The sequence below is a fragment of the Nycticebus coucang genome, chromosome 10 (assembly GCF_027406575.1).
Source record: "Nycticebus coucang isolate mNycCou1 chromosome 10, mNycCou1.pri, whole genome shotgun sequence".
Lineage (NCBI taxonomy): Eukaryota > Metazoa > Chordata > Mammalia > Primates > Lorisidae > Nycticebus > Nycticebus coucang.
Window position 1 is genome coordinate 95487037 of NC_069789.1, and position 22120 is coordinate 95509156.

Here is a 22120-nt window from a genome sequence, read left to right on the forward strand (position 1 = left end):
ATTTTTTCCCACAAGACAAGGGAATTTAACAGAAACTAGCCTGCCAGACAATATTGTTCTCTATAGCAGCCATCTACCAGTGGGATTCTACCAAGCCCTGGGGTTCCCTGGAAGTGCTGTTAGTGGGAACTAGGGGGTTGAAAAGGCAGAGCTCTGGTTTCTGCACTTTATCCTATGTACTGGGAGGTTCCTTATAAAACTCCATCAGAGCCCACTGTGCAATAGCAAAATTACAAACATTGATCACATTACAGATGCTCCTTGACTTACCATGGGGCTATGTTCTGATAAACCCGTAGTAAATTGAAAATATTGTAAATTGGTGGCACCCGTAGCTCAGTGGGCAGGGTGCTAGCCACATACACAGAGGCTGGCGGTTCGAACCTGGCCCAGGCCAGCTAAAACAATGACAACTGCAACAACAACAACAACAAAAAGTCTGGTGTGGAGGGTGCCTGTAGTCCAAGCTAGTTGGGAGGCTGAGGCAAGAGAATTGCTTAAGCCTAAGAGTTTGAGGTGGCTGTGAGCTTTGATGCCATGGCACTTTACCCTGGGCGACAGCTTGAGACTCTGTCTCAAAAAAAAAAAAGAAAGAAAATATTGTAAATCGAAAATGCAATTAATATACCTAACCTAAAGAACTTTATAGGTCAGCCTGGCCTACCTTAAATGTGCTCAGAGCACTTACGCTAGCTACAGTTGGACAAAATCATCTAACACAAGGCCTATTTTATAATAAAGTATTGAATGTCTCATGTAATATACTGAATTACATACCTAACAGCTACCAGTGAAAAGCAGAGTGGGTACTCAAAATAACAGTTTCTACCCAATGGGAATTTCTCTCACATTGTAAAGTTGAGAAAGTATGAGTTGAACCGTCATCAGTGGGGAGCATCTGTACTTTGCAAATTAGGACATCACACACAGGTGAGGACCGGCTTCCCCTCCAGGCTCGCAAATTAGGACATCACACACAGGTGAGGACCGGCTTCCCCTCCAGGCTCGCAAATTAGGACATCACACACAGGTGAGGACCGGCTTCCCCTCCAGGCTCGCAAATTAGGACATCACACACAGGTGAGGACTGGCTTCCCCCCCAGGCTCTCGCTGGCCTACTCTACTGCTGTGACCTGTGCAGTGAGAAGGGAAACCTCAGCAAGTTCTCCAGCTTGTTGGGTGCATTTCTTATAAAACAAACAAAAACCTGGCTTATTAATTGTATCACTTTTTCAAGTCAGAACCAAAAGACCCCTACCATTTATCCCCACCATAATTTCACAAAGGAACATTTTGATGTAAAAATGAAAACCAGCCAAAGCTTTATGGAAACCGTCCTTATTAACCTTGCTTTTCTCTCCGCTGGTGAAGATTGCCCATAAACTCACACTGGAGTGTATGCTGATCTAGTCTGGCCTCCTCACTCTCCAATGATGGTTTTTTGATTTATTTCATTTTATTTATTATTATTATTTTATTTATTTTTTTTGAGACAGAGCATCAAGCTGTTGCCCTGGGTAGAGTGGTGTGGCATCACAGCTCACAGCAACCTCCAACTCCTGGGCTCAAGCGATGCTCCTGCCTCTGCCTCCCAAGTAGCTGGGACTACAGGCACCTGCCACAACGCCCGGCTATTTTTTGGTTGCAGCCGTCGTCGTTTGGCGGGCCCCGGGCTGAATTTGAACCCACCAGCTCAGGTATATGTGGCTGGTGCCTAAGCCGCTTGAGCCACAGGTGCCGAGCCAATGAAGATTTTTTTAAAAAATCCTTACTGTTATCCTAAGTATTAGTAGCAAGTGATAAGATTATATCCTAAGTACAGCTAAAAGGCTTCCCTTAATTTTTTATCACTGTGGCGTTATGAACATCTTCCCACAATCAGACTCGTTCTCATCTTCACATGCTACACGAGCACCCACTGGCAGGGGGAGGGGAGGACACTTGTGGCTCCTCCACCTAGAAGGATGAGGCTACTGATTTTAGATGGAGACCCCGAAAGAAATGAGTGGTTAAGAGTCAGGAGGTTTAGGTATGAGGCTGACGCCAGATAAGTTTTTATTATATTTAGAAAAAAAAAAAGAGATGTAACTGGAAACAAAGGTAAGTCATTCTAAATGAATTAGAGTTTTAAACCCCTACAGTTCTTTAATGGCAGCACTTGGACCCGCCACCCAGGCCGGTTTTAACCCAACCAAGATGCTGGAAGGCAGAGCACACGGTCATGCCCATCAAGCCAACGAGGGCAATGGAGCCCAGGGCGCCTCGGCTCCGCTTGCTGGGTTCTGAAAAAGAGGAAAGACCAGAAATTACCAGGGATGATCCTGAACTACGGTGCTTTCAACATCCACGAGCACTTCTTTTTAGTAGAGACAGTCTCACATTATCTCCCTGGGTAGAGTGCTGTGGTGTCACACAGCTCACAGCAACCTCCAACTCCTGGGCTCAGGCGATTCTCCTGCCTCAGCCTCCCGAGCAGCTGGGACTACAGGCACCCACCACAACGTCTGGCTATTTTTTGTTGCAGTTTGGCAGGGGCCGGGTTTGAACCCACCACCCTTGGTATATGGGGCCAGCGCCCTACCCACTGCCCTACCCACTGAGCTACAGACACCACCCATTCACGAGCCCTTCTAACATGGCATCTGGAGTTGTACATTAGACGTCCTGGCCTTAGGAGGTTAACCAACTCTTGGCCTGAAGTCAGACACTTACTGACAGCTTCAGATCCTAAAGCTATGGGTAATGCACGCCAAGTAATGTGTCCCAACAGTATAACTAACCACAGCAACTTTGCTCTAGGACCTTAAGCAGTATTTCCCTCTTTTGCAAAGTAAGTACAGCCCAAATTGTCTTTCCCCCTATTCTCTCTCAGGTACACCCCTTGCAGTAGTGGCTGGGCTCTGGGATCAGACTGTGTTCACTAGCTTACATGCATATTTAGTAGCTTCGTGACCTGGATACTTAACTGTTTTTATGCCTTAGTTCTTCACCTATGAAATGGGATAATATCTATATCACAGAATTGTTGTGAGGTTAAATAGCACGTGCAAAGTTCTTAGAATAGCAGTTGGCACACACAAAATGCTGTGTCTGGGCGTGGTGGCTTGCACCTGTAATCCTAGCACTCTGGGTGGCCGAGGCAGGTGGATTGCTTGAGACCAGGAGTTTGAGACCAGCCTGAGCAAGAGTGAGACCCCGTCTCTACTGAAAAAGAAAAAACAAGCTGGGCGTTGTGGCGGGTGCCTGTAGTCCCAGCTACTTGGGAGGTTGAGATAAGAGGCTTAAGCCCAAGAGTTTGAGATTCCTATGAACTATGATGTCATAGCCCTGTACCCAGGGGGACAGAGTGAGACTCTGTCTCAAAATCAAAAAAAAAATAAAAAAAGAATGCTCAGTGAAAATAATTTTGTTACTATCCAAAGGTTAGTAAAAAAGAAGATAATAGACTTTTCACCTAAATTTCTCCTAAATGTCAAGTTATTTCCCTTTTTCTTAAAGCCCCAAGAAGAAATTTAGTAGCATCAGATTTTAAATTTTGTTCCTTTGGCAGATGTCGGTATGTACTTACCTCCCGTGTAATAGCCATGAGCATAAAGAACTCGTCCAACAATCCAGGCCAAGCCCAAGCCAGAAGCTATACGCTAAGATAAAAGGGCTATATTAGTCATCGCATAAAGAAACACCCAAGCCTTTATTAACCTGGGGTGGATTATTCAATGTGTCTGCAAAAGTCAGCAGCTTCACGGATTTGCTAAACTACTCCCCACCAAAATTAGGCAGAATTAAGTTACTTGTTTCAGTTAGGAAAATCAAAGATCTGTGATTCCTCTATGAACAGCTCACGGACCTGGGTGATGAACACTGGCTTCCTAGGTACATGGGACAGAGAGATCTCCCGGCTAACCCTGGCATGGGGGGGACAGGCAGGTTTGGAGTCTCAGGGTTAGCCAGAAGAGGAAACTGTCCCCAAGGCACGGCTTGAGGAAAAGCCCTGTTGTCTCAAATGGGCCTTGGAGCATGAGACTAAAAACTCCAGCTGCTGTGGTCACATCACCTCTAGCTGTAGCCGGCACTGAGGCAGGGCTCTACTGGACAGAGTGCAAGAGGGTATCATGTTGTGAGCCCCCGAAAATGTGGTCATGGAGGGAAAAGTCTCCCTGTTCCCAGCACCCTTGAGAAAGTAAAATCTTCCGATGAGAGACCCTTCCCCCTGGGCACCCTGCTAGGGTGACTCCAGCTGTTAATCAAGAGGAGAAGAGAAGAAGAAAGGAGAGAGAGTGAGGGAAACTGCCCTCCCTAGAGCTACCCTGTTTGGCAGTGCTGCCGCTGGGTAGGTTACCTGCATCCAGGCTTTTGTTTGAATTGACTTTAAGTTATGTTAAATATCAATAAGAACACGGGCTTTCTCAATGCTCACCAAACATCAGGTGAGCACTTGCCTCAGGCCTCGCTCTGGGCTGCTTCTGCCTGGATGTCTGGACACATGGGCAGCACCTACTTCCTCAGGTCCTTTGCTCAGTTGTACCTTCCCAGCAGCCTATTCCTCCCTGGCCACCCTATTCAGAAGCCCTTGTGATCTGCCCAAAGCAAGAGAGCATGGACACAATGATTTTTTTTTTTGGAAACAGAGCCTCAAGCTGTCACCCTGTGTAGAGTGCCATGGCATCATAGCTCACACAACCTCCAACTCCTGGGCTTAAGCGATTCTCTTACCTCAGCCTCCCAAGTAGCTGGGACTACAGGCGCCCGCCACAACGCCCAGCTATTTTTTGGTTGCAGCCGTCATTGTTTGGCGGGCCCCGGGTCTGGATTCGAACCTGGTCTTTAATGGCAGCACTTGGACCCGCCACCCACGCCGGTTTTAACCCAACCAAGATGCTGGAAGGCAGAGCACACGGTCATGCCCATCAAGCCAACGAGGGCAATGGAGCCCAGGGCGCCCTCAGGTGTATGTGGCTGGTGCCTTAGCCGCTTGAGCCACAGGTGTCGAGCCGTGATGTTTTTTTTTATTAACATGGCTCAGGGGCACAAATAGCAGGAGGCCAGTGAGCAGAGAAGGCATCAGTGATCTCAATGGTGAACTCCTATGCATCCTTCAAAACCCACTTGACATGACTGCTCTACACTCCCTTTCCATCTTCCTGCTTTATTTTCTTCCATGCACTCACCAGCTTCTAACATACTATGTTGCTTTTTATCTCAAGCAACCCAACCAAAAGATAAGCTCTAGGAGAACAGGTGTCTTTGCTTGTTCTGTTCACTGCCAGAACTTCAGGTGGTGAATATGTGTTTGTGGCATGAATGATTGAATATGACAAATGAAATCTCTTATGGATATGAAACCTTTAGAATGAGATAGATGTGGTTTCAAATTCTGATTCTTTTCCTCTGTAGCTATTTTACCTTGTGAAGGTTAAGTAGTGTCCAAGACATTTTTCCTTAGCTATAAAAAATCAAGAACCTCCCCCCACCTCCGATTTTAAGAACTTTGTAAGAAATAATTGAATAAAATCCTTTTAAATACATGGTGCCTAGACACTCATGTTCATTAAATGTTTATTTCCTTCTTCCTTCCCTGATTGATAGTTCAGTGAGCTAAATCAAAATAGATGAACACTCTGGAAAAACTTACCGGGTGGTAAACACCTCCAACAGCTAGAAAAAATAAGAAGGGTGGATACACTTCCAACCTGGAACAGAGAAAAAGAAACTTCTTAGAAAGTGCCCCATTTACACTCCAGGAGACTGAGGAAGGAGGATCACTTGGGGTCAGGAGTTTGAGACCAGACTGAGGCAAAGTGAAACCTGGTCGCTACTAAAAATAGAAAAATTAACTGGGCGTTGCGGCAGACACCTACAGTCCCAGCTACTTGGGAGGCTGAGGCAGGGGGATCACTTGAGCCCAGGAGTTTGAGGTTGCTGTGAGCGAGGCTGACATTAATAGTACTTTAGCCACCAGGGCAACAGAATGCGATACTGTCTCAAAAAATAAAAAATAAAGTGCCCTATTTAAGTGTGCCTATGTAGAATTAAGAGTCCTTTACATTCTTTCTTGCCAAGTTAGAAACTTGAGAGTAAAAATAAACACTGACTGGAGGACGAAGACCCAGTCACTAATACCCACCTCCTTTGGTTTTGCGTGGGATTAAAGGTAACTCCGAACATGCTGAGTAAAATGACCTCAGTCTAACAACCTGGAGAGTCTAACAACTTGGTGCCGTAGAGTGCATTTCCTCACAGACTTCAAGGACTGGGAGAGTCAGTGTTAGTTTAGATGGGACATGCTTCGGATACGGTAGGGGTAATGCAATATTTAAAGGCATTTTAAAAAAAAGATCACCATTCTAACAACTCTTTTAAGTGTGTTTAATGTTCAATCTGTTCACATATATAATTTTTTACGAGGTGCCCATGATGGTCAACATTAGTATTACTCAGCAAATACAGAGCTCTAAGGCAGGATGTACTGGACAGAAATCACCCACTCTGCACATGTCTCTGGGGCACGGCAGAGCTGACACTCACGTGTTCTGGTGGGCTCTCTGAATGCAGTTGAAGAGGTGTCCATTTTCAGGGTCTGTGCTGTACATAGTCGGATACTGTTAAACAAAGCAGTCAATTCAGTATTGAGAGTTAAAAAGTAACCTTAAAAACAGTATATCCCAAAGTATCTCTTGTTCCCTTGACAGAGGATCATTCTATTTCTGCTTAAATATTTACAGCGACAGGGCTCTCAATTCTCCAAAGCAGATTCAATATTTCTAGAAAGTATCCAGGAACAAGAGTGTATGGCTCGGTGCCTGAAGCTCAGTGGTTGGGGCGCCAGTCACATACACCGGGGCTGGTGGGTTCCAACTCAGCCCAGGCCTGCTAAACAACCATGTCAACTGCAACAACAACAAAAATAGCCGGGCATTGTGGCAGATGCCTGTAGTCCCAGCTACTTGGGAGGCTGAGGCAAGAGAATCGCTTAAGCCCAAGAGTTAGAGGTTGCTGTGAGCTGTGACACTACAGAACTCTACTGAGGGTGACGTAATGAGACTCTCTTTAAAGAAAAAAAAAATGTATGTCTGTGCTGTAGGGCCCAGGGATAGAGGCAGCTGTGACAAACTCCATGCTTTTCACCGACATTATATATCAATGGCAGATTTCAGTTGCATGACAAAGACACCATAGGGGAATAGCTCTTTCCCAAGAATCACCAAATACCACATTCTTTGAAGACTTCCCCAACGGAATAACAGAAATTGAATGTGTGAGAATTTTAATGGAAGCACCTCCATTAGAAGGGGAGGAAAGGGGAAGAAACTAGATATGAAAACTTAAATGAAGCTCTCTCTAGTGAGGGAGTTTAATTAGAAGTCGCTAAACAGAAATAGACATATAAAATTGTTCACCAGGAACAATGTTAGTAATTATTCCTTGTACAGCAGCTAGAACTAAAAGGAAGTATTTAATAGTCCACCTTCCTATGTCTAATCTCTAACTCCAGGCTAAGCTCAGCACCATACATACTTCATTTCTACTTGGAAAAAAAGGAAAATCATTTTAAGATTTATTTATTTAGATGCAGAGTTTCACTCTGTGTCCTGGGTAGAGTGCCATGCATTATAGCTTACAGCAACCTTGAACTCTTGGGCTCAAGCCATCCTCTGCCTGTTTTTTCATTTTTAGTAGAGACAGGTCTCACTCTTGCTCAGGCTGGTGTGGAACTCATGAGCTTGAACAATCCCCCCACCTCGGCCTCCCAGAGCATTAGGATTGCAGATGTGAGCCACTGAGCCTGGCCCCAAACATTATTTTTAAAGTGGCACGCAAGGAAACAATGTTGTCATTTAATCCTCTGTAGACAAATGCAGTAACATCCTTTCCTAGCAAATAGCTCCAGCTGGAAACATACTGTTCTAATTCCAGCATACCTGGTCTTTCTGAAGGAAAGATAAAGTCAAACAAGGCGCCTGTGGCTCAAAGGAGTAGGGCGCCAGCCCCATATGCCAGAGGTGGCAGGTTCAAACCCAGCCCTGGCCAAAAACTGCAAAAAAAAAAAAGACGAAAACTACCCCCCAGCAGGGCCCCATATTTCTAATAGAAAGGAGAAGAATTTCTAATAGATACAGTCCTGAAACTGGCAGTTCCCACCAGGTCCTTACCCCTCCCTCCCGACTGAAGACAAGTTCTTGGATAAAATGCCCCACCCCCACCCCGAGAAGACTACAAAAACTCTGGCTGTGTTCCCACTTACCTCCACCTTGTACTTCTTGCGGGCCTTCGCAACATTGACGCCCAGGTAACCTACCATGACAAAGCTGGCCACACCAGTTAGAAGCACAAAGCCGTATTCCTTAGAGAGGACGGCCATCTTGGCTCTGTGGAAGAAAGAACGTCACTGTCCCCAGTGCAGTGGGCATCGCATGGAGTGAGGCCTTAGGGAGCATGACACTGTACTACATACAGGTCAAATGCATACATGGAGGTCAAAGAGAGGTGGAGTCAATCTGATGTTTCCTTTTTTTTGAGACAGAGTTTTACTTTTTCGGCCTCAGTAGAGTGCTGTGACATCATAGCTCACAGCAACCTCAAACCCTTGGATTCAAGTGATCCTCTTGTCTCAACCACCCAAATTGAGGCCACAACGCCCAGCGGCTATTTTTTAGAGACGGGGTCTTGCTCTTGCTCAGGCTGGTTTGTAACTCCTAAAGTCAAGCAATCCACCCACCTTGGCCTCCTAGAGTGTTGGGATTACAGGTGTGAGCCACCTTGCCCAGCCTCAATCTGATGTTTCTAAGGGGTCATTGTCACAATCATAAAACAATTAAAAAAATTACTTAAGTATGCAGATACACACAGAAAAGTATACATATACAGAGGGTGCACAAATATATATAAGATAGGAAAAAACTGTCCTGAAATTGTAATACTCAACATATACCCATAACAGAAGATGAATACAAGTCATGTTGAGCACTGCTTGTAATGGTACAAATCAAACATGACTTGAATATTAGAAATTTAATACAGGCTCGGCGCCTGTAGCTCAGTGGTTATGGCACCAGCCACAAACACCAGGGTTGGCAGGTTCGAACCCGACCCAGGCCTGCTAAACAACAATGACAACTACAACAAAAAGATAGCCGGGCGTTGTGGTGGGCACCTGTGGTCCCAGCTAGTTGGGAGGCTGAGACAAGAGAATCACTTAAACCCAAGAGTTTGAGGTTGCTGGGAGCTGTAATGCCATGGCACTCTACGGAGGGCGACATAGTGAGACTCTGTCTCAAAAAAAAAAAAAAAAAATTAAAAAGAAAGAAATTTAATACAGTTTTTTCCTTTCTTAAAATATGTATACGTTATTTTGGCACCTTCTGTATTAATATCATATTTCCTCTTTTCTGCCCGGGTTATTTTGATCAACATTATATTTATGAGATTTATCTACAGCATTGCAGTAGTCATTGCTATAGAATGATACAGCCATTAAAACTCACATTTTGGAAAAAATATTTAACATGGCAAAATGCTAAACTATACATTGTTTCACTGAGAAAGAGAGAATGGGAGAACGGGAAAGAGGAACAAGTGGGGAGGTGAGAGGGAAAGAGGCAGAATCCACACCAGCATATACACTGCCTGAGACCTGGGGACACTTAAGAGCAGGAGCCTGAGGGCCTCCCCTTGGTCCTGGGCACCAGCAACAGAAATCTCAGCAGATAGGGAAAGTCCTAGTTTGAGTGCTTTGAAAGCAGAGCTTGGTTCTCGAGCTTAGGGCAGCTCCGGGGAACTTTAGGTTGCTCCTCAAATCATCACTTCAAAATTTGCCCCGTGAAGTGTTCTGATGTCCAGAACTTATTTTGATCCACATATATGGGTCTTATGTTTCAAAAAGAAATGATTATACATGCTAATATAGCAAAATGTTAATCGTAGACGCTAGGTGGTAGCTATGCGGATCTTCCATGTGCAATTCTTTTAGTATTTCTGTATGTTTGAAAATTTTCATGATAAAATGTGGGGGGGAAAAAGCTAATCCCAGCTCATTCTCCAGTATTCGCTAATTTCTGCTATTTAAGCAACGGTCCTGCCCCAGAGGAAGGAAGAGAAAAGGAAGCAAAGAGATGGGGCATCAAAGACAGCAACACTCGGCAGGTGGGAGGCAGCCCCCGAACTCACAGCAGCACCTCAGTGCCACCCCTCTGACTTCTGGGCTTTGGCCACCACATGGGAGAAGGGTCAGAGCCCTGCGATGCTCCAGGAGGCCTTTCGCAGCCCGCCTGTCACGCCCGATGCTGCCACAGTCAGCCGCTCTGGGGTGTGTTCTGCTTCAAAATTTCCATCCCTGGTAAGTATCTGGCTTCAATCTCTCCTGTAAAGCTAGGAAGGTCGCCCTGCTCCAAAATGTGTCCAGTCATCCCAACACACAAATCAAACAAGATGGTGACAACCCTACTTCCCAAAGAATGCCCGGAGATTAAGGAACATCCCCAAGGTCTAAAGCACAAACTTATCAGAGCCGAGATTCAGATTCTTCAGATTCGTTTGGTTCCCATGTCCCCTTTCAGTCCCACTGGAATATTTAGAGCCAAACTGATGTGGGCATCAGAGCACTTTTTCTCAAAATGTGATGTGGAGTGGGCAAGCAGCTCAATTCCTTAAAAGTAAGTTTCTCTTAACTCAGAAAAATAACATTTGGGGCCTACATCCTAAAAACCTCCCCACCAGGGTTCACAATAATTCTCATCAGTTTTCCCCTTCGAAGTCCTGCACCCCGAGCTGCTGAGTGTGCCTGGAGTCGCTCCTTAGACGGGAGGGGACACACACAGGAGAGGGCTGGCCAGGGGCTCAGCACAGGCCCAGTCAGGTCAGCAGGCCCTGCCCATCTGCATCGTTGCAGTGAGCAGTCTGGCTCCTCTCCACGCTTTCCTGCCCTCATTCTTTCTCTTTCTATGTCTAAAAAATTAGCATAGAGGAAGCTATGGCACTTATTAAAATAAAAAGTTAGTGTGAATTCTGAACACTTCTTGAAAATAAAAATGAACTTTCTAGCCTCTCCTTGAAGTTCGACATATTTGAGCCAAATAGGCCACTTAAAATGCAGCTGCCTCTACCTCTGTCAGAAGCTGCCTATTCAAGGACAATGTAATGAAGCATGTTTGCATTCAAAGTTTGCAAGCAAGCGAGTCTGCTTCCAGAGCCTTAACCTTTGGGAAGAATCCTGGCTCCCTAGCTGGGTGGGGATGACCCGTGTTGGGGTAGCACTTTCAGCTCACTTTTAAACTTCACAAAAATCCCGTTAGCTCCATTTTACAGAAAAGGAAAAGGAGGCTAATGGAGATAGGGCAGAGCTAAGAAAAGAGTAGACTTTAGAATTCTTTCTCAAAACAGGCTGGGCAAGTGGCTCACGCCTATAATCTTAGCACTTTGGGAGGCTGAGGTGGGAGGATTGCTTGAGGCCAGCCTGAGCAAGGTAGCAAGTCCTCATCTTTATAAAAACTAGAAAAATCAGTTGTGTGTGATTGATGGTGTGTGCTTGTAGTCCCAGCCATTCAGGAAGCTGAGGCTGAGGCAGGAGAATCATTTTGGCCCAGGAGTTTAAGGCTATAGCAAGCTGTGATGAAGCTACTGTACTCCAGCCTGGACAACCAGAGCAAGCCACCTCCCAAAAAAAGAAAAAAAAAGAAAAAAAAGAAAGAATTCTTCTTCCAAACACTCCAGGTAGGTCAGGTGACACATTAGAACCTGGTAGTTTCATCATTGACCTGTTTTTCTAATTTGTTAGGGGTCAGGGCAGGTAGCTGCCAAGACAGAGAAATGCCTATTGAGTAGACACCTCTGTTGCAGGCATTTGGAAGTTAATATTTACCCCTGAGCTCCTCTGTTAAAGTGTAAATGTAATCCGCAAGGTTAAACCTGTTGGGCACTCACACCTTAGTTAAAGTTACTCTTCTCACGCTTTGTCAGGGTGACATGTCTTGAGTATGAATCTGGATGGGGCGACCAGAGCCAGAACCCTCTAAAGACCTTCAAAGGGCAAATTAACAGTAAAGGAGAGCCAGAGTCTGACTCCAGAGTGTATGGTTTGCAGAGGACACACAATCAATCATAGGGACAAAGGGAGTGCCCAGGGCAGCAGCATGCCTGCTCTCCCTGCAGGAACTGTGGATACACCTGCCTGGGTGCAGGAGCAATGGCTGGAAGGCCGCCTGAGAGAAGATCCCTCCCCGACAAGCTGCACTCCTACCAAGGGAGACATCCTGCTTCGTACGCCACAGCAACCTGTCCTGAAAACAGAAAGAGGCCAGGCATGGTGGCTCATTCCTGTAATCCTGGCACCCTGGGAGGCTGAGGTGGGAGCCTGGGTGAGAGTGAAACCTGGTCTCTACTAAAAATAGAAAAACTAGCTGGGCATGGTGGTGGACATCTGTAGTCCCAGCTACTCAGGAGGCTGAGGCAAGAGATTGCTTGAGCCCAGGTGTCTGAGGTTGCAGTGAGCTGTGGTGATGCCACTGCACTCTAGCCTGGGTGACAGAGTGAGACTCTGTCTCAAAAACAAAAAACAAAACCAAGAAAAACCTGGAAAGAGCAGCCCATTGTAACGGCGGCTAAGCTTCCGTGAGGGAGGAACCACGTCTATCTTCCATCTTCCAGGCCAAGCACAGAGCACATGGCCATAGGTGCTGGTGGAATCAATGATTCAAGCTGCAACTCTACATGGCTTTAAGAAATGCCCTCCCTGGGCGGTGCCTGTGGCTCTGTGAGTAGGGCGCCGGCCCCATATACCAAGGGTGGCGGGTTCAAACCTGGACCCGGCCAAACTGCAAAAAAACAGCTGGCATTCTAGCGGGCGCCTGTAGTCCCAGCTACTCGGGAGGCTGAGGCAAGAGAATCGACTAAGCCCAAGAGCTGGAGGTTGCTGTGAGCTGCGACGCCATAGCACTCTACGAAGGTGATAAAGTGAGACTCTAAGAAAAAAAGAACTGCCCTCCCTGCTCCCACACACAGCTCTGAGATAATGCCTGCCATCTGGCACAGCATCTGGCGTAACTGGTTAGTATGCACCTAGCCAAGTTGTTTCCTCTTCTTCCCTCTAAAGTATCTGCTGAAACCATCAAAGAAACTGGCTGTATCAATTACCTAGGACAGTGGAATTCAGAACAGAGAAAAGTTGTCATCAGAGCTGCTAAAAACAGAAATCCAATAGGGAGTGAAAAATAGCTAAGGCTTGTCCTGTAAGGAGAAAATTGGCTTAATATAATCAAGGTTATAAAACCTTTGTCAGAAACATAACCTGCAAATATCTTCTCCCATTCTGAGGGCTGTCTGCTGGCTTTACTTACTGTGTTCTTGGCTGTGCAGAAGCTTTTAGTTTGATCAGAACCCAGTAATATAACTTATTTATTTATTTATTTTTTTGAGACAGAGCCTCAAGCTGTCCCCCTGAGTAGAGTGCTGTGGCATCACAGCTCACAGCAACCTCCAACTCCTGGGCTCAAGCAATTCTCTTGCCTCAGCCTCCCAAGTAGCTGGGACTACAGGCGCCTGGCTATTTTTTGTTGCAGCCGTCATTGTTGTTTGGTGGCCCGGGCTGGATGCAAACTCACCAGCTCAAGTGTATGTGAATATAACTTATTAATAAGAAAAGTACAAGTGATCCCATTTTATTGTGGGCAAGAGACATGAACAGAATCTTCTCTGAAGAAGACAGGCGCACGGCCTACAGACACATGAAAAAATGCTCATCATCTTTAATCATCAGAGAAATACAAATCAAACCCACTTTGAGATATCAGCTAACTCCAATAAGAGTAGCCCACATAACAAAATTCCAAAAATACAGATGTTGGCATGGATATGGAGAAAAGGACTGCCGGTGGGAATGTAAGCTAATACGTTCCTTTTGGAAAGAAGTTTGGAGAACACTTAGGGACCTAAAAGTAGACCTGCCATTTGATCCTGCAATTCCTCTACTAGGTAAATATCCAGAAGATCAAAAATCACTTTACAACAAAGATATTTGCATCAGAATGTTTATTGCAGCCCAATTCATAATTGCCAAGTCATGGTAGCAGCCCAGTGCCTATCCACCTGTGAATAGATTAACAAATTGTGGTATATGTGTACCATGGAATATTATGCAGCCTTAAAAGAAGATGGACACTTTACCTTTTTTTTCTTTTTGCAGTTTTTTGGCCGGGGCTGGGTTTGAACCCGCCATCTCAGGTATATGGTGCTGGTGCCCTACTCCTTTGAGCCACAGGCGCCACCCAGAGAGACTTTACCTCTTTTATGTTTACATGGATGGAGCTGGAACCTATTCTCAGTAAAGTATCTCAAGAATGAAAGAAAAAGTATCCAGTGTACTCAATACTATTATGAAACCAATATATATCTTTCATAAGAAAGATAAAACACACCTATAGTCCAGATGAAGGAGGGAAGAAGAGGGAGAGGGGAGGGGCGAAGAAGGGTTAGGTGGAGGGAGGGTATTCAGTGGGACCTCACCTACGGTGCATATTGCAAGGGTGTCAAATCTATTAAGAGTAGAGTATAAATGTCTTAACACAATAATTAAGTGAGGCTATGTTAACCAGTTTGGTGTAAGCATTCCAAATGGTATATAAAATCAGCACATTGTACCTCATAAATGCATTAATGTACACAGTTATAATTTAATAAAAAAGAGAAAAAAATGAATCAAGGGTTTAAAAAACTTTATCATTTGCTAGATCTTTATTTTCTGAGGATTCCAACACAAGAGAGGGTGTTGCCACTCCTCAGAGAGTGGCCTTTGTGTGTGTGTGTGTGTGTGGGGGGGGTGGTATACACTGGAAAAGAATGGCAGTTCAGCTCACAGGGGAGGCAACCACAGGCACACCCTGGGTTGTGCCAGCCCCAGGGGTAGCAGATAGCTTTCAGGGCCAGGCTGCAGGAACTGATATCTGGCCCATGGCCTCTCCTGGCACCAGCACTCATTTGAATTGCACGCCACATTTTGTTGATTATCTACCTGCTCTATGTCACCAGCAACCCTTTCATGGACTCAACAAGATAAGGTTCTTGAGAATGAGAACTTTGCCCTAAACTTTGCTACCTGCATGTTACAACACACAGTCCAAGTCCTTCCCAAGCTGAACTTCCATTACAGGAGAAGATTACTTTGCTGTTCATTTGGTTATATCACAACATTTGTTAATGATCATTTGTTGTAGGTTAGGCATAAACCAGCTGTACAAATTAAAATATGTGCGTTGGGGCGGCGCCTGTGGCTCAAGGAGTAGGGCGCCGGTCCCGTATGCTGGAGGTGGCGGGTTCAAACCCAGCCCTGGCCAAAAACCAAAAAAAAAAAAAAAAAAAAGTAAAATCTGTGCGTTGAAACCCTCTAGCATATATCTAGCATATATAGTCACGTCCACTTACTGAGATTTTCATCAATGTGGACTGCATATAGGATGTTAGTTCCCTAGAGTTATAATGGAGCTGAAAAATTCCTATTGCCTACTGGTGGTGCTGGTGTTGATAAGTCTTCTGCCCTGCCAGTCCTGTAAAAGTAGAGCACCCAGGCTCAGTGCCTGTAGCTCAGCAACAAGGGCGCCAGCCACATACACTGGAGTTGGAGGGTTTGAATCCAGCCTGGGCCTGCCAAACAACAATGACAACTACAACCAAAAAATAGCCGGGTGTTGTGGCGGGAGCCTGTAGTCCCAGTTACTTGGGAGGCTGAGGCAAGAGAATCACTTATGCCCAAGAGTTGGAGGTTGCTGTGAGCTATGATGCCACGGCACTCCCCAAGGGTGACATAGTGAAACTCTGTCTCAAAAAAAAGAGTAGAGCACCTACAATTATGTGCAGTTCATAATACTCGCTAATGACAATAAGCTATCTTAGCGGTATATGTATCTACTACAGTATGGTTTTTATCATTATTTGTGAGTGTACTCCTACTTATAAAAGCACATTAATACGTACTGTTTCTCTTTCCATCTAAAACAAGGGGCTTAGAGGAGGAAAAAGTGTGAGATCCTAGAATTACTAGAGGAAGTACTACTGCCCAAAGGGAAAGGTGTATGACCAGACATGCACCATCCTCAACTCTCAGCCCACTCTCAACATGAAAGCGGCTTTCCCTGATTTTCAAGGTAAGAAGAGACCCAGAACAGCACAGACCTTAAGGCAAGGGAAGAACGGATCCCCTCTGCCAAAATACACAAACAGACTCCGAACATGATCATGGCTCTCCGAACATTTGGATACAGGACCCTCTAACAGGGTTTAGAGGAGTGGTAGAAGGTGGAAGGAAGCTCATGTGTTGAGGGCTAAGAAACAAAAGGGCTGTGAGGCCACACACCTGGGAGGCAAGCAGTCCCATCTCCGGAATCTGCTCACACTGCCCACCTGTACAGACCGGGGCAGGTGTTGAGAGGGCTTTGGTGAAGCTTTAACTCCCGACCAGCCCTCATGGACCACAGGCTCTGCGTACACTTTTGTTCCCACTCATCAGTTAGCTGCTAGCACACACCCTGAACACTGGTCAGTGAATATAGGGGACATCTCCAAGTGGGCTGTACACTCTTTGAGGACAGAAAACATGTCTCCTACTTCTATTTTTTATAGTAACTTGTATGAGGACAAACTCAATAGAGTGCTGCTGTTGTATTTTCTAGGTCTGTGGGTCTCAGACTTCAGTGGCATCAAAATCACCTGTTGGTTAAGACACAGCCTAATCCCAAAGTTTCTGAGAGTTTTTTTTTGGGGGGGGGGCGAGAACTTCTCTTTTCTCTTTCTTCCTTTTTCCTTCCCTCATTCCCTTCTTTCCTTTCTTCCTCCCTCCTTCCTTCCTTCCTTTCTCTTTCTTCTTTTCTTGCTCACATGAGGAGGGAAAAAATGTTCATTTATTTTTTAGTTTAATTTTTTTAAACAGAGTCTCACTTTGTCACCCTCGGTAGAGTGTGGCAGATGCCCGCCACAACGCCCAGCTACTTTTTTTAGAGATGAAGTTTCTCTCTGGCTCAGGCTGGTCTTGAACTTCTGAGCTCATGGCAGTGCCCATAGCTCAGTGGGTACGGTGCCAGTGCATACAGCAAGGCTGGCAGGTTCGAATCCGGCCTTGGCCAGTTAAACAACAGTGACAATTGCAACAACAACAACAAAATAGCCAGGTGTTGTGGCGGGCGCCTGTAGTCCCAGCTACTTGGGAGGCTAAGGCAAGAGAACTGCTTAAGCCCAAGAGTTTGAGGTTGCTGTGAGCTGTGCTGCTACAGCACTCTACCAAGGGCGACATAATGAGACTCTGTCTCAAAAACAAACAAAAACTCCTGAGCTCAGGCAATCCACTCACCTCAGCTTCCCAGAGTGCTAAGATTACAGGTGGGAGCCACTGCACTAGGCAAAAATTTTTATTTCTAACAAGTTCTTAGATGGTACTGATGATTTTGGTCAGGGACCAAATTTAAGAAACACTGTTCGTGCAAAGAGGAAATTTGTGGAAGACAGTGATTTTATCTAGTTAAAAACCAGAGGCATAGTCTTATCTTGGTGATCCATATTCCACCAATATCCTTAGAGGCTCCTGAGATGCTCCGTTTACTGTACCATCCCAAAGACAAAAGGGGCTGATGAGCTCAGAGACTGTTTGGCAGAGCCAGCTGCAGGTAAGCTTTTCACTATTATACTCTAAGAACATGCCCACCAGAAAATCAATTTCTTCTTTCAGCTTTGACAGAAGCCCCCCTCAACCCAACCAAACAGGTAAGACAGTTTAGTAGTATCTCCTGGGACTTCATCTTGTGAGCCTAACCTGTGACAGCCACTGGATTCCCACACTTCTCTTCACGCTCACTCTTCAGTCAAGTATCAGGCTCTTCGTCCTTTTAAACAGAGGTTCTCAACCTGTGGGTCGTGACCCCTTTGGGGGTCGAACGACCCTTTCACAGGGATTGCCTAAAGCCATCACATACACTCCGTACAAATACAGGAGTATAAAAATAATTCTATGGTTGGGGGTCACCACAACATGAGGAAGGCTGAGAACCACTGTTCTAAAGTGATGCTTCCTGTGCTGCAGGGTGGCCTCTCTGGGACCATCACTTTCTTTTTTTTTTGCATTTTTTGGTCGAGGCTGGGTTTGAACCTCCCACCTCCAGTATATGGGGCCAGCACCCTACTCCTTGAGCCACAGGTGCCGCCAGGGACCATCACTTCTATCATCATAGCCCAGGCGTACCTCAAATTCTGAATAATCAGCAACCCAAGTGAGAGGCTGATTTAAGGATTCAGTGGGGCTTGCAACTAACTTCTCATGGAATTTTTCATCCTATCTGGCAGAAACAGCCCAATGGGCAATACCACCGCAATATATTTAACCGGGCACTGTAATGGTATTTAGGTAAATTAACACTCTTCATTCTCACAACAAGTAACTAATGCTTACCTTAGTTACTATTCCTTATTCTACAGATGAGGAAACTGAGGCACATAGGAGTTCAGTAACTTGTCTGAGGTCTCACAGTTGGGGAGTGCAGAGCTGGGACCTGAATATAGGCAGATGGACACCACTGTCCATGCTCTTGGCAACTAAACCGCACTCCTGGGTTTGGCCCCCACCCCAGGCGTTAAATGATCTCTTTCCTCAGCATGGAGAACAGTGAGAGGAAGGGCCCCTGTAACGTACAGTTCAAGGGCAGTGGTCCTGCACCGTGGGCTTCTGCTCTGGGAACAAACAGAGACAGAGTCAGGACACAAGAGCCTGACAAGGGAGAGCTAGATCCAGGAGCTTTGCAATGTCTAAATATAGGTTCATACCATTTGCAAAGACAGGTAGTTTTTACTTTTTCACCTCCAATGCGGATGCCTTTTATTCTGACTGATCATCTTGGCTAGAACCAATACAGTGTTCAACACAAGTGGCAAGAGTGGACATCCTTGCCTTATTCCCCACATTAAGGGGGGGCACATTCAGTCTTTCATCATTATTTTTTTGTATTATTTTATTGACTGATTGATTGATACAGTCTTACTCTGTTGCCCTGGGTAGAGTACCGTGACGTCATAGCTCACAGCAACCTCAAACTCTTGTGCTTAAGAGATCTTGTTGCCTCAGCCTCCTGAGTAGCTAGGACTACAGGCAGGAACCCGCCACAACGCCTGCTTAGTTTTTCTGTTTTTAGTAGAGATGGTGTCTCGCTCTTGATCAAGCTGGTCTCCAACGCCTAAGCCCAAAGAATCCACCCGCCTAGGCCTCCCAGAATGCTAAGATTGATTATACATGTGAGCCACAGCGCCCGGCCAGGCTGTCATTAAATACATGTTAGGTGGGCACCCCACTTGCCTTGGCCTTTGGCTCGGGAGCCCGGACTGGCGTCTGTGAGTGCCGCCCCTCCACCAGCTGAGGCGAGGAAGGGGGTGGCCCTGGCTTCAGGGGCCACTGCCCTCTCTTTCTCTCTATTGTCCCGAATGTGGTCCGCAGCGACCGGCCAGACCAGGGAAGCCCAGGGACTCTACCGAAGGTGACAAAGTGAGACTCTGTCTCAAAAATAAATAAATAAGCCTTACATTCTATTTAGGAAGGAGATGAAAGTTTCTGAGAATTAAGTTCAGTTTTTTTTTTAATATACGATAGATGAAAATCCTAGGTAGGATAGGTAAAGCCTTCTTTGTTTTTTTTTGCAATTTTTGGCCCGAGCTGGGTTTGAACCCACCACCTCCAGCACATGGGACCAGCTCCTGCTCCTTTGAGCCACAGGCGCCGCCCTGGTAAAGCCTTAATAGATATTTCCTGGACAGCAAAATATCCCCAAACACCTCCCATTATATCTATGAATGCTTTTTTAAACAACACAGTATCATCAGCTATAAAGCAAAGTGAGTGTATTAGCCAAGTTACAGGAAGCAGTGGAAGTCAACCTTGGAATGGCCATGACCTACACATTGTTTAAATTTGCCAAGGACAATGAAGAGCGGCTCATGGAGAATCCCCATCCCGTTAATTCTGCAACATCGACATGCAATACGATCTCAATTGAAACTCCTAATACAGCCCCAACTAGGAAAAAAGGCCAAAAAGAACAACTTTCAAAAGCCCAGAAATGTTAAGCTGGCAGATGAAACAGATCATAAAGGGAAACTTCCTCAGGGTTGGAAATGGGTTGATGTTGTCAATCATTGAAGCAGAGCTGGCTCTAAAGATGAGGAATAGTGCTTGGAATCTAAGGCAAGGAAGGAAGATTCTTTACAAAGTAAAATGGGTTCACAATCTTTCATCAACATTTTATGGTATCAAGGTGGCTTTTATAAAAAAAACTTTTTGGTATGCTTGCTATGTTTAAAATGTTGTAAGCTGCAAGTTCATGAAGAGATCTGGCTGTATTAAATTGTTTTCACAAGGGTTCGGTGTGGTGGCTAGTGCTCGTAATCCTTCCACTCTGGGAGGCAGAAGCTGGTGGGCCGCCTTAGCTCAGGAGTTTGAGACCAGCCTAAGCAAGAGTGAGACCCTGTCTCTAAAAAACTAGCTGGGCATGGTGGTGAGTGCATGTAGTCCCAGCTACGAGGGAGACTGAGGAAAGAGAATCACTTTGAGCCCAAGAATTTGAGGTAGCTGTGAGCTATGAAGCCCAGGGACTCTACTGAGGGTGACAAAGTGAGACTCAAAAATAAATAATTATCACAAACTTGCCTTAATAAAAGGTGAAAATGTTACTGTTTAGTATACTTTAAGAAGTCTGTTGAGCTTTATAAACTGACAAATATGGGGGAAAATAACCAGTGATAATTTATATGATCTTCTTCTAGTGGATGTGATTTTTTTTTTTTTTGAGACAGAGCCTCAAGCTGTTGCCCTGTGTAGAGTGCTGTAGCATCACAGCTCACAGCAACCTCCAGCTCTTGGGCTTACGCGATTCTCTTGCCTCAGCCTCCCGAGTAGCTGGTTCTACAGGCGCCTGCCACAATGCCTGGTTATTTTTTCGTTGTTGTTGCAATTGTCCTTGTTGTTTTAGCTGGCCTGGGGCCAGGTTCAAACCCTCTAGCCTCCGGGTGTGTGGCCAGCACCCTATCCACTGAGCTGGAGAATGGAGCCCTTTTCAAACTGTCATCCAATGGTGTAGAATATTGATTGAACAGTTATTCCTGAGCATCATCCATTTTAATAGGCCTCTCAAATATTTAGTCTTGCTTAATTACTGAACCATAAATTGCTTCATAGAAATTGAAGTATTAGTATTTGAACTTTATACATGATACTCTTTGTAATTCTTTTTTATTTTTCAAGAGTGAATTGCTTCCATTTAATAAATTGATATCTATTTATACTTTTCTCTTGATTTGGGTCAAGATATTTGATCATGACAGCTTTCAGTGGTATGTGGAATAGGAGAAAATAAATTCAAATCTGCCAAACATTTTGGAAAACATTTGATTAAGAAGTGCTGGCTCTTACTTAAACATTTCTTTTTGCTGCATACACCAGGATGGAAGTAAAAGATGCCTTAATATTTCTTGTTTTGTTGAAAACAATGCTTTTAATAAATTCCTACTTATTTGCCATTGTGTGTTTTTTGGTTGTTGGATAACTGAGGTCTTCTAAATGATTCCACAGAAAAGCCCATTTCAAATCATTTATTTTTGGAGTGTCTTTTCAAGTGTCAAAACGCATTTCTCAATCTGAGCATCTTTTTAATAATGTACATGGAAGTCTTCCAAATGCTGAACTATTATAATGCCTGATTTTTAAAAAATCGTCAGTAAAGGAAACTTTTGGTGTAGTTTTACCAAGAAATGTTACTGGTGTTTATATGTAATTTACGGTCATTTTTGTATATGCTTCCAAGCTTTAAGAACATTTAGAACTACTGCTGTATCTGGAAGGGTAAATTGTTAGTTCCTCAAGCTACCAGTGCAGGTCGGGTTTGAGTTTTTAAAGAATAATTAACTTTTAAAGAAGTTACTTTAGCCTAAGAACAGTTTGAGTTGTATCCATGGTTTTTACTGGCTAACTTTGGCTGTGGTTAAATCATTTGAATTATAAAGTAAATATAATTACAGTGTAATTTAATTTTATTTTTTGAATTAATTTAGAGCAAAACATGTTAAAATTCAGGACCACTGGAATAGGCCAGCTTTTGTTATGGGATTGCAT

The 22120-nt window shown here is 44.8% G+C and overlaps 1 protein-coding gene and 1 pseudogene across 3 annotated transcripts in view; one reads left to right on the forward strand and one right to left on the reverse strand.

Annotated features, from left to right (window-relative positions):
* Nucleotides 1-2024: 2024 nt before the first annotated feature.
* The window catches only part of MGST3 (microsomal glutathione S-transferase 3), a 28765-nt gene continuing 8669 nt past the window's right edge, over nucleotides 2025-22120 (reverse strand). For all 3 annotated transcript variants that reach the window (XM_053606650.1, XM_053606651.1, XM_053606649.1), the window contains exons 2-6: nucleotides 8243-8366; nucleotides 6526-6599; nucleotides 5633-5690; nucleotides 3569-3641; nucleotides 2025-2282 (exon numbers count right to left, since the gene is read on the reverse strand). In XM_053606650.1, the coding sequence (XP_053462625.1) occupies nucleotides 2146-2282; nucleotides 3569-3641; nucleotides 5633-5690; nucleotides 6526-6599; nucleotides 8243-8359 (459 nt within the window). In that variant the 5' untranslated portion in view covers nucleotides 8360-8366 and the 3' untranslated portion in view covers nucleotides 2025-2145. The remainder of the gene's footprint in view (nucleotides 2283-3568; nucleotides 3642-5632; nucleotides 5691-6525; nucleotides 6600-8242; nucleotides 8367-22120) is intronic.
* On the forward strand, nucleotides 14824-20837 carry LOC128596854 (RWD domain-containing protein 4-like; annotated as a pseudogene).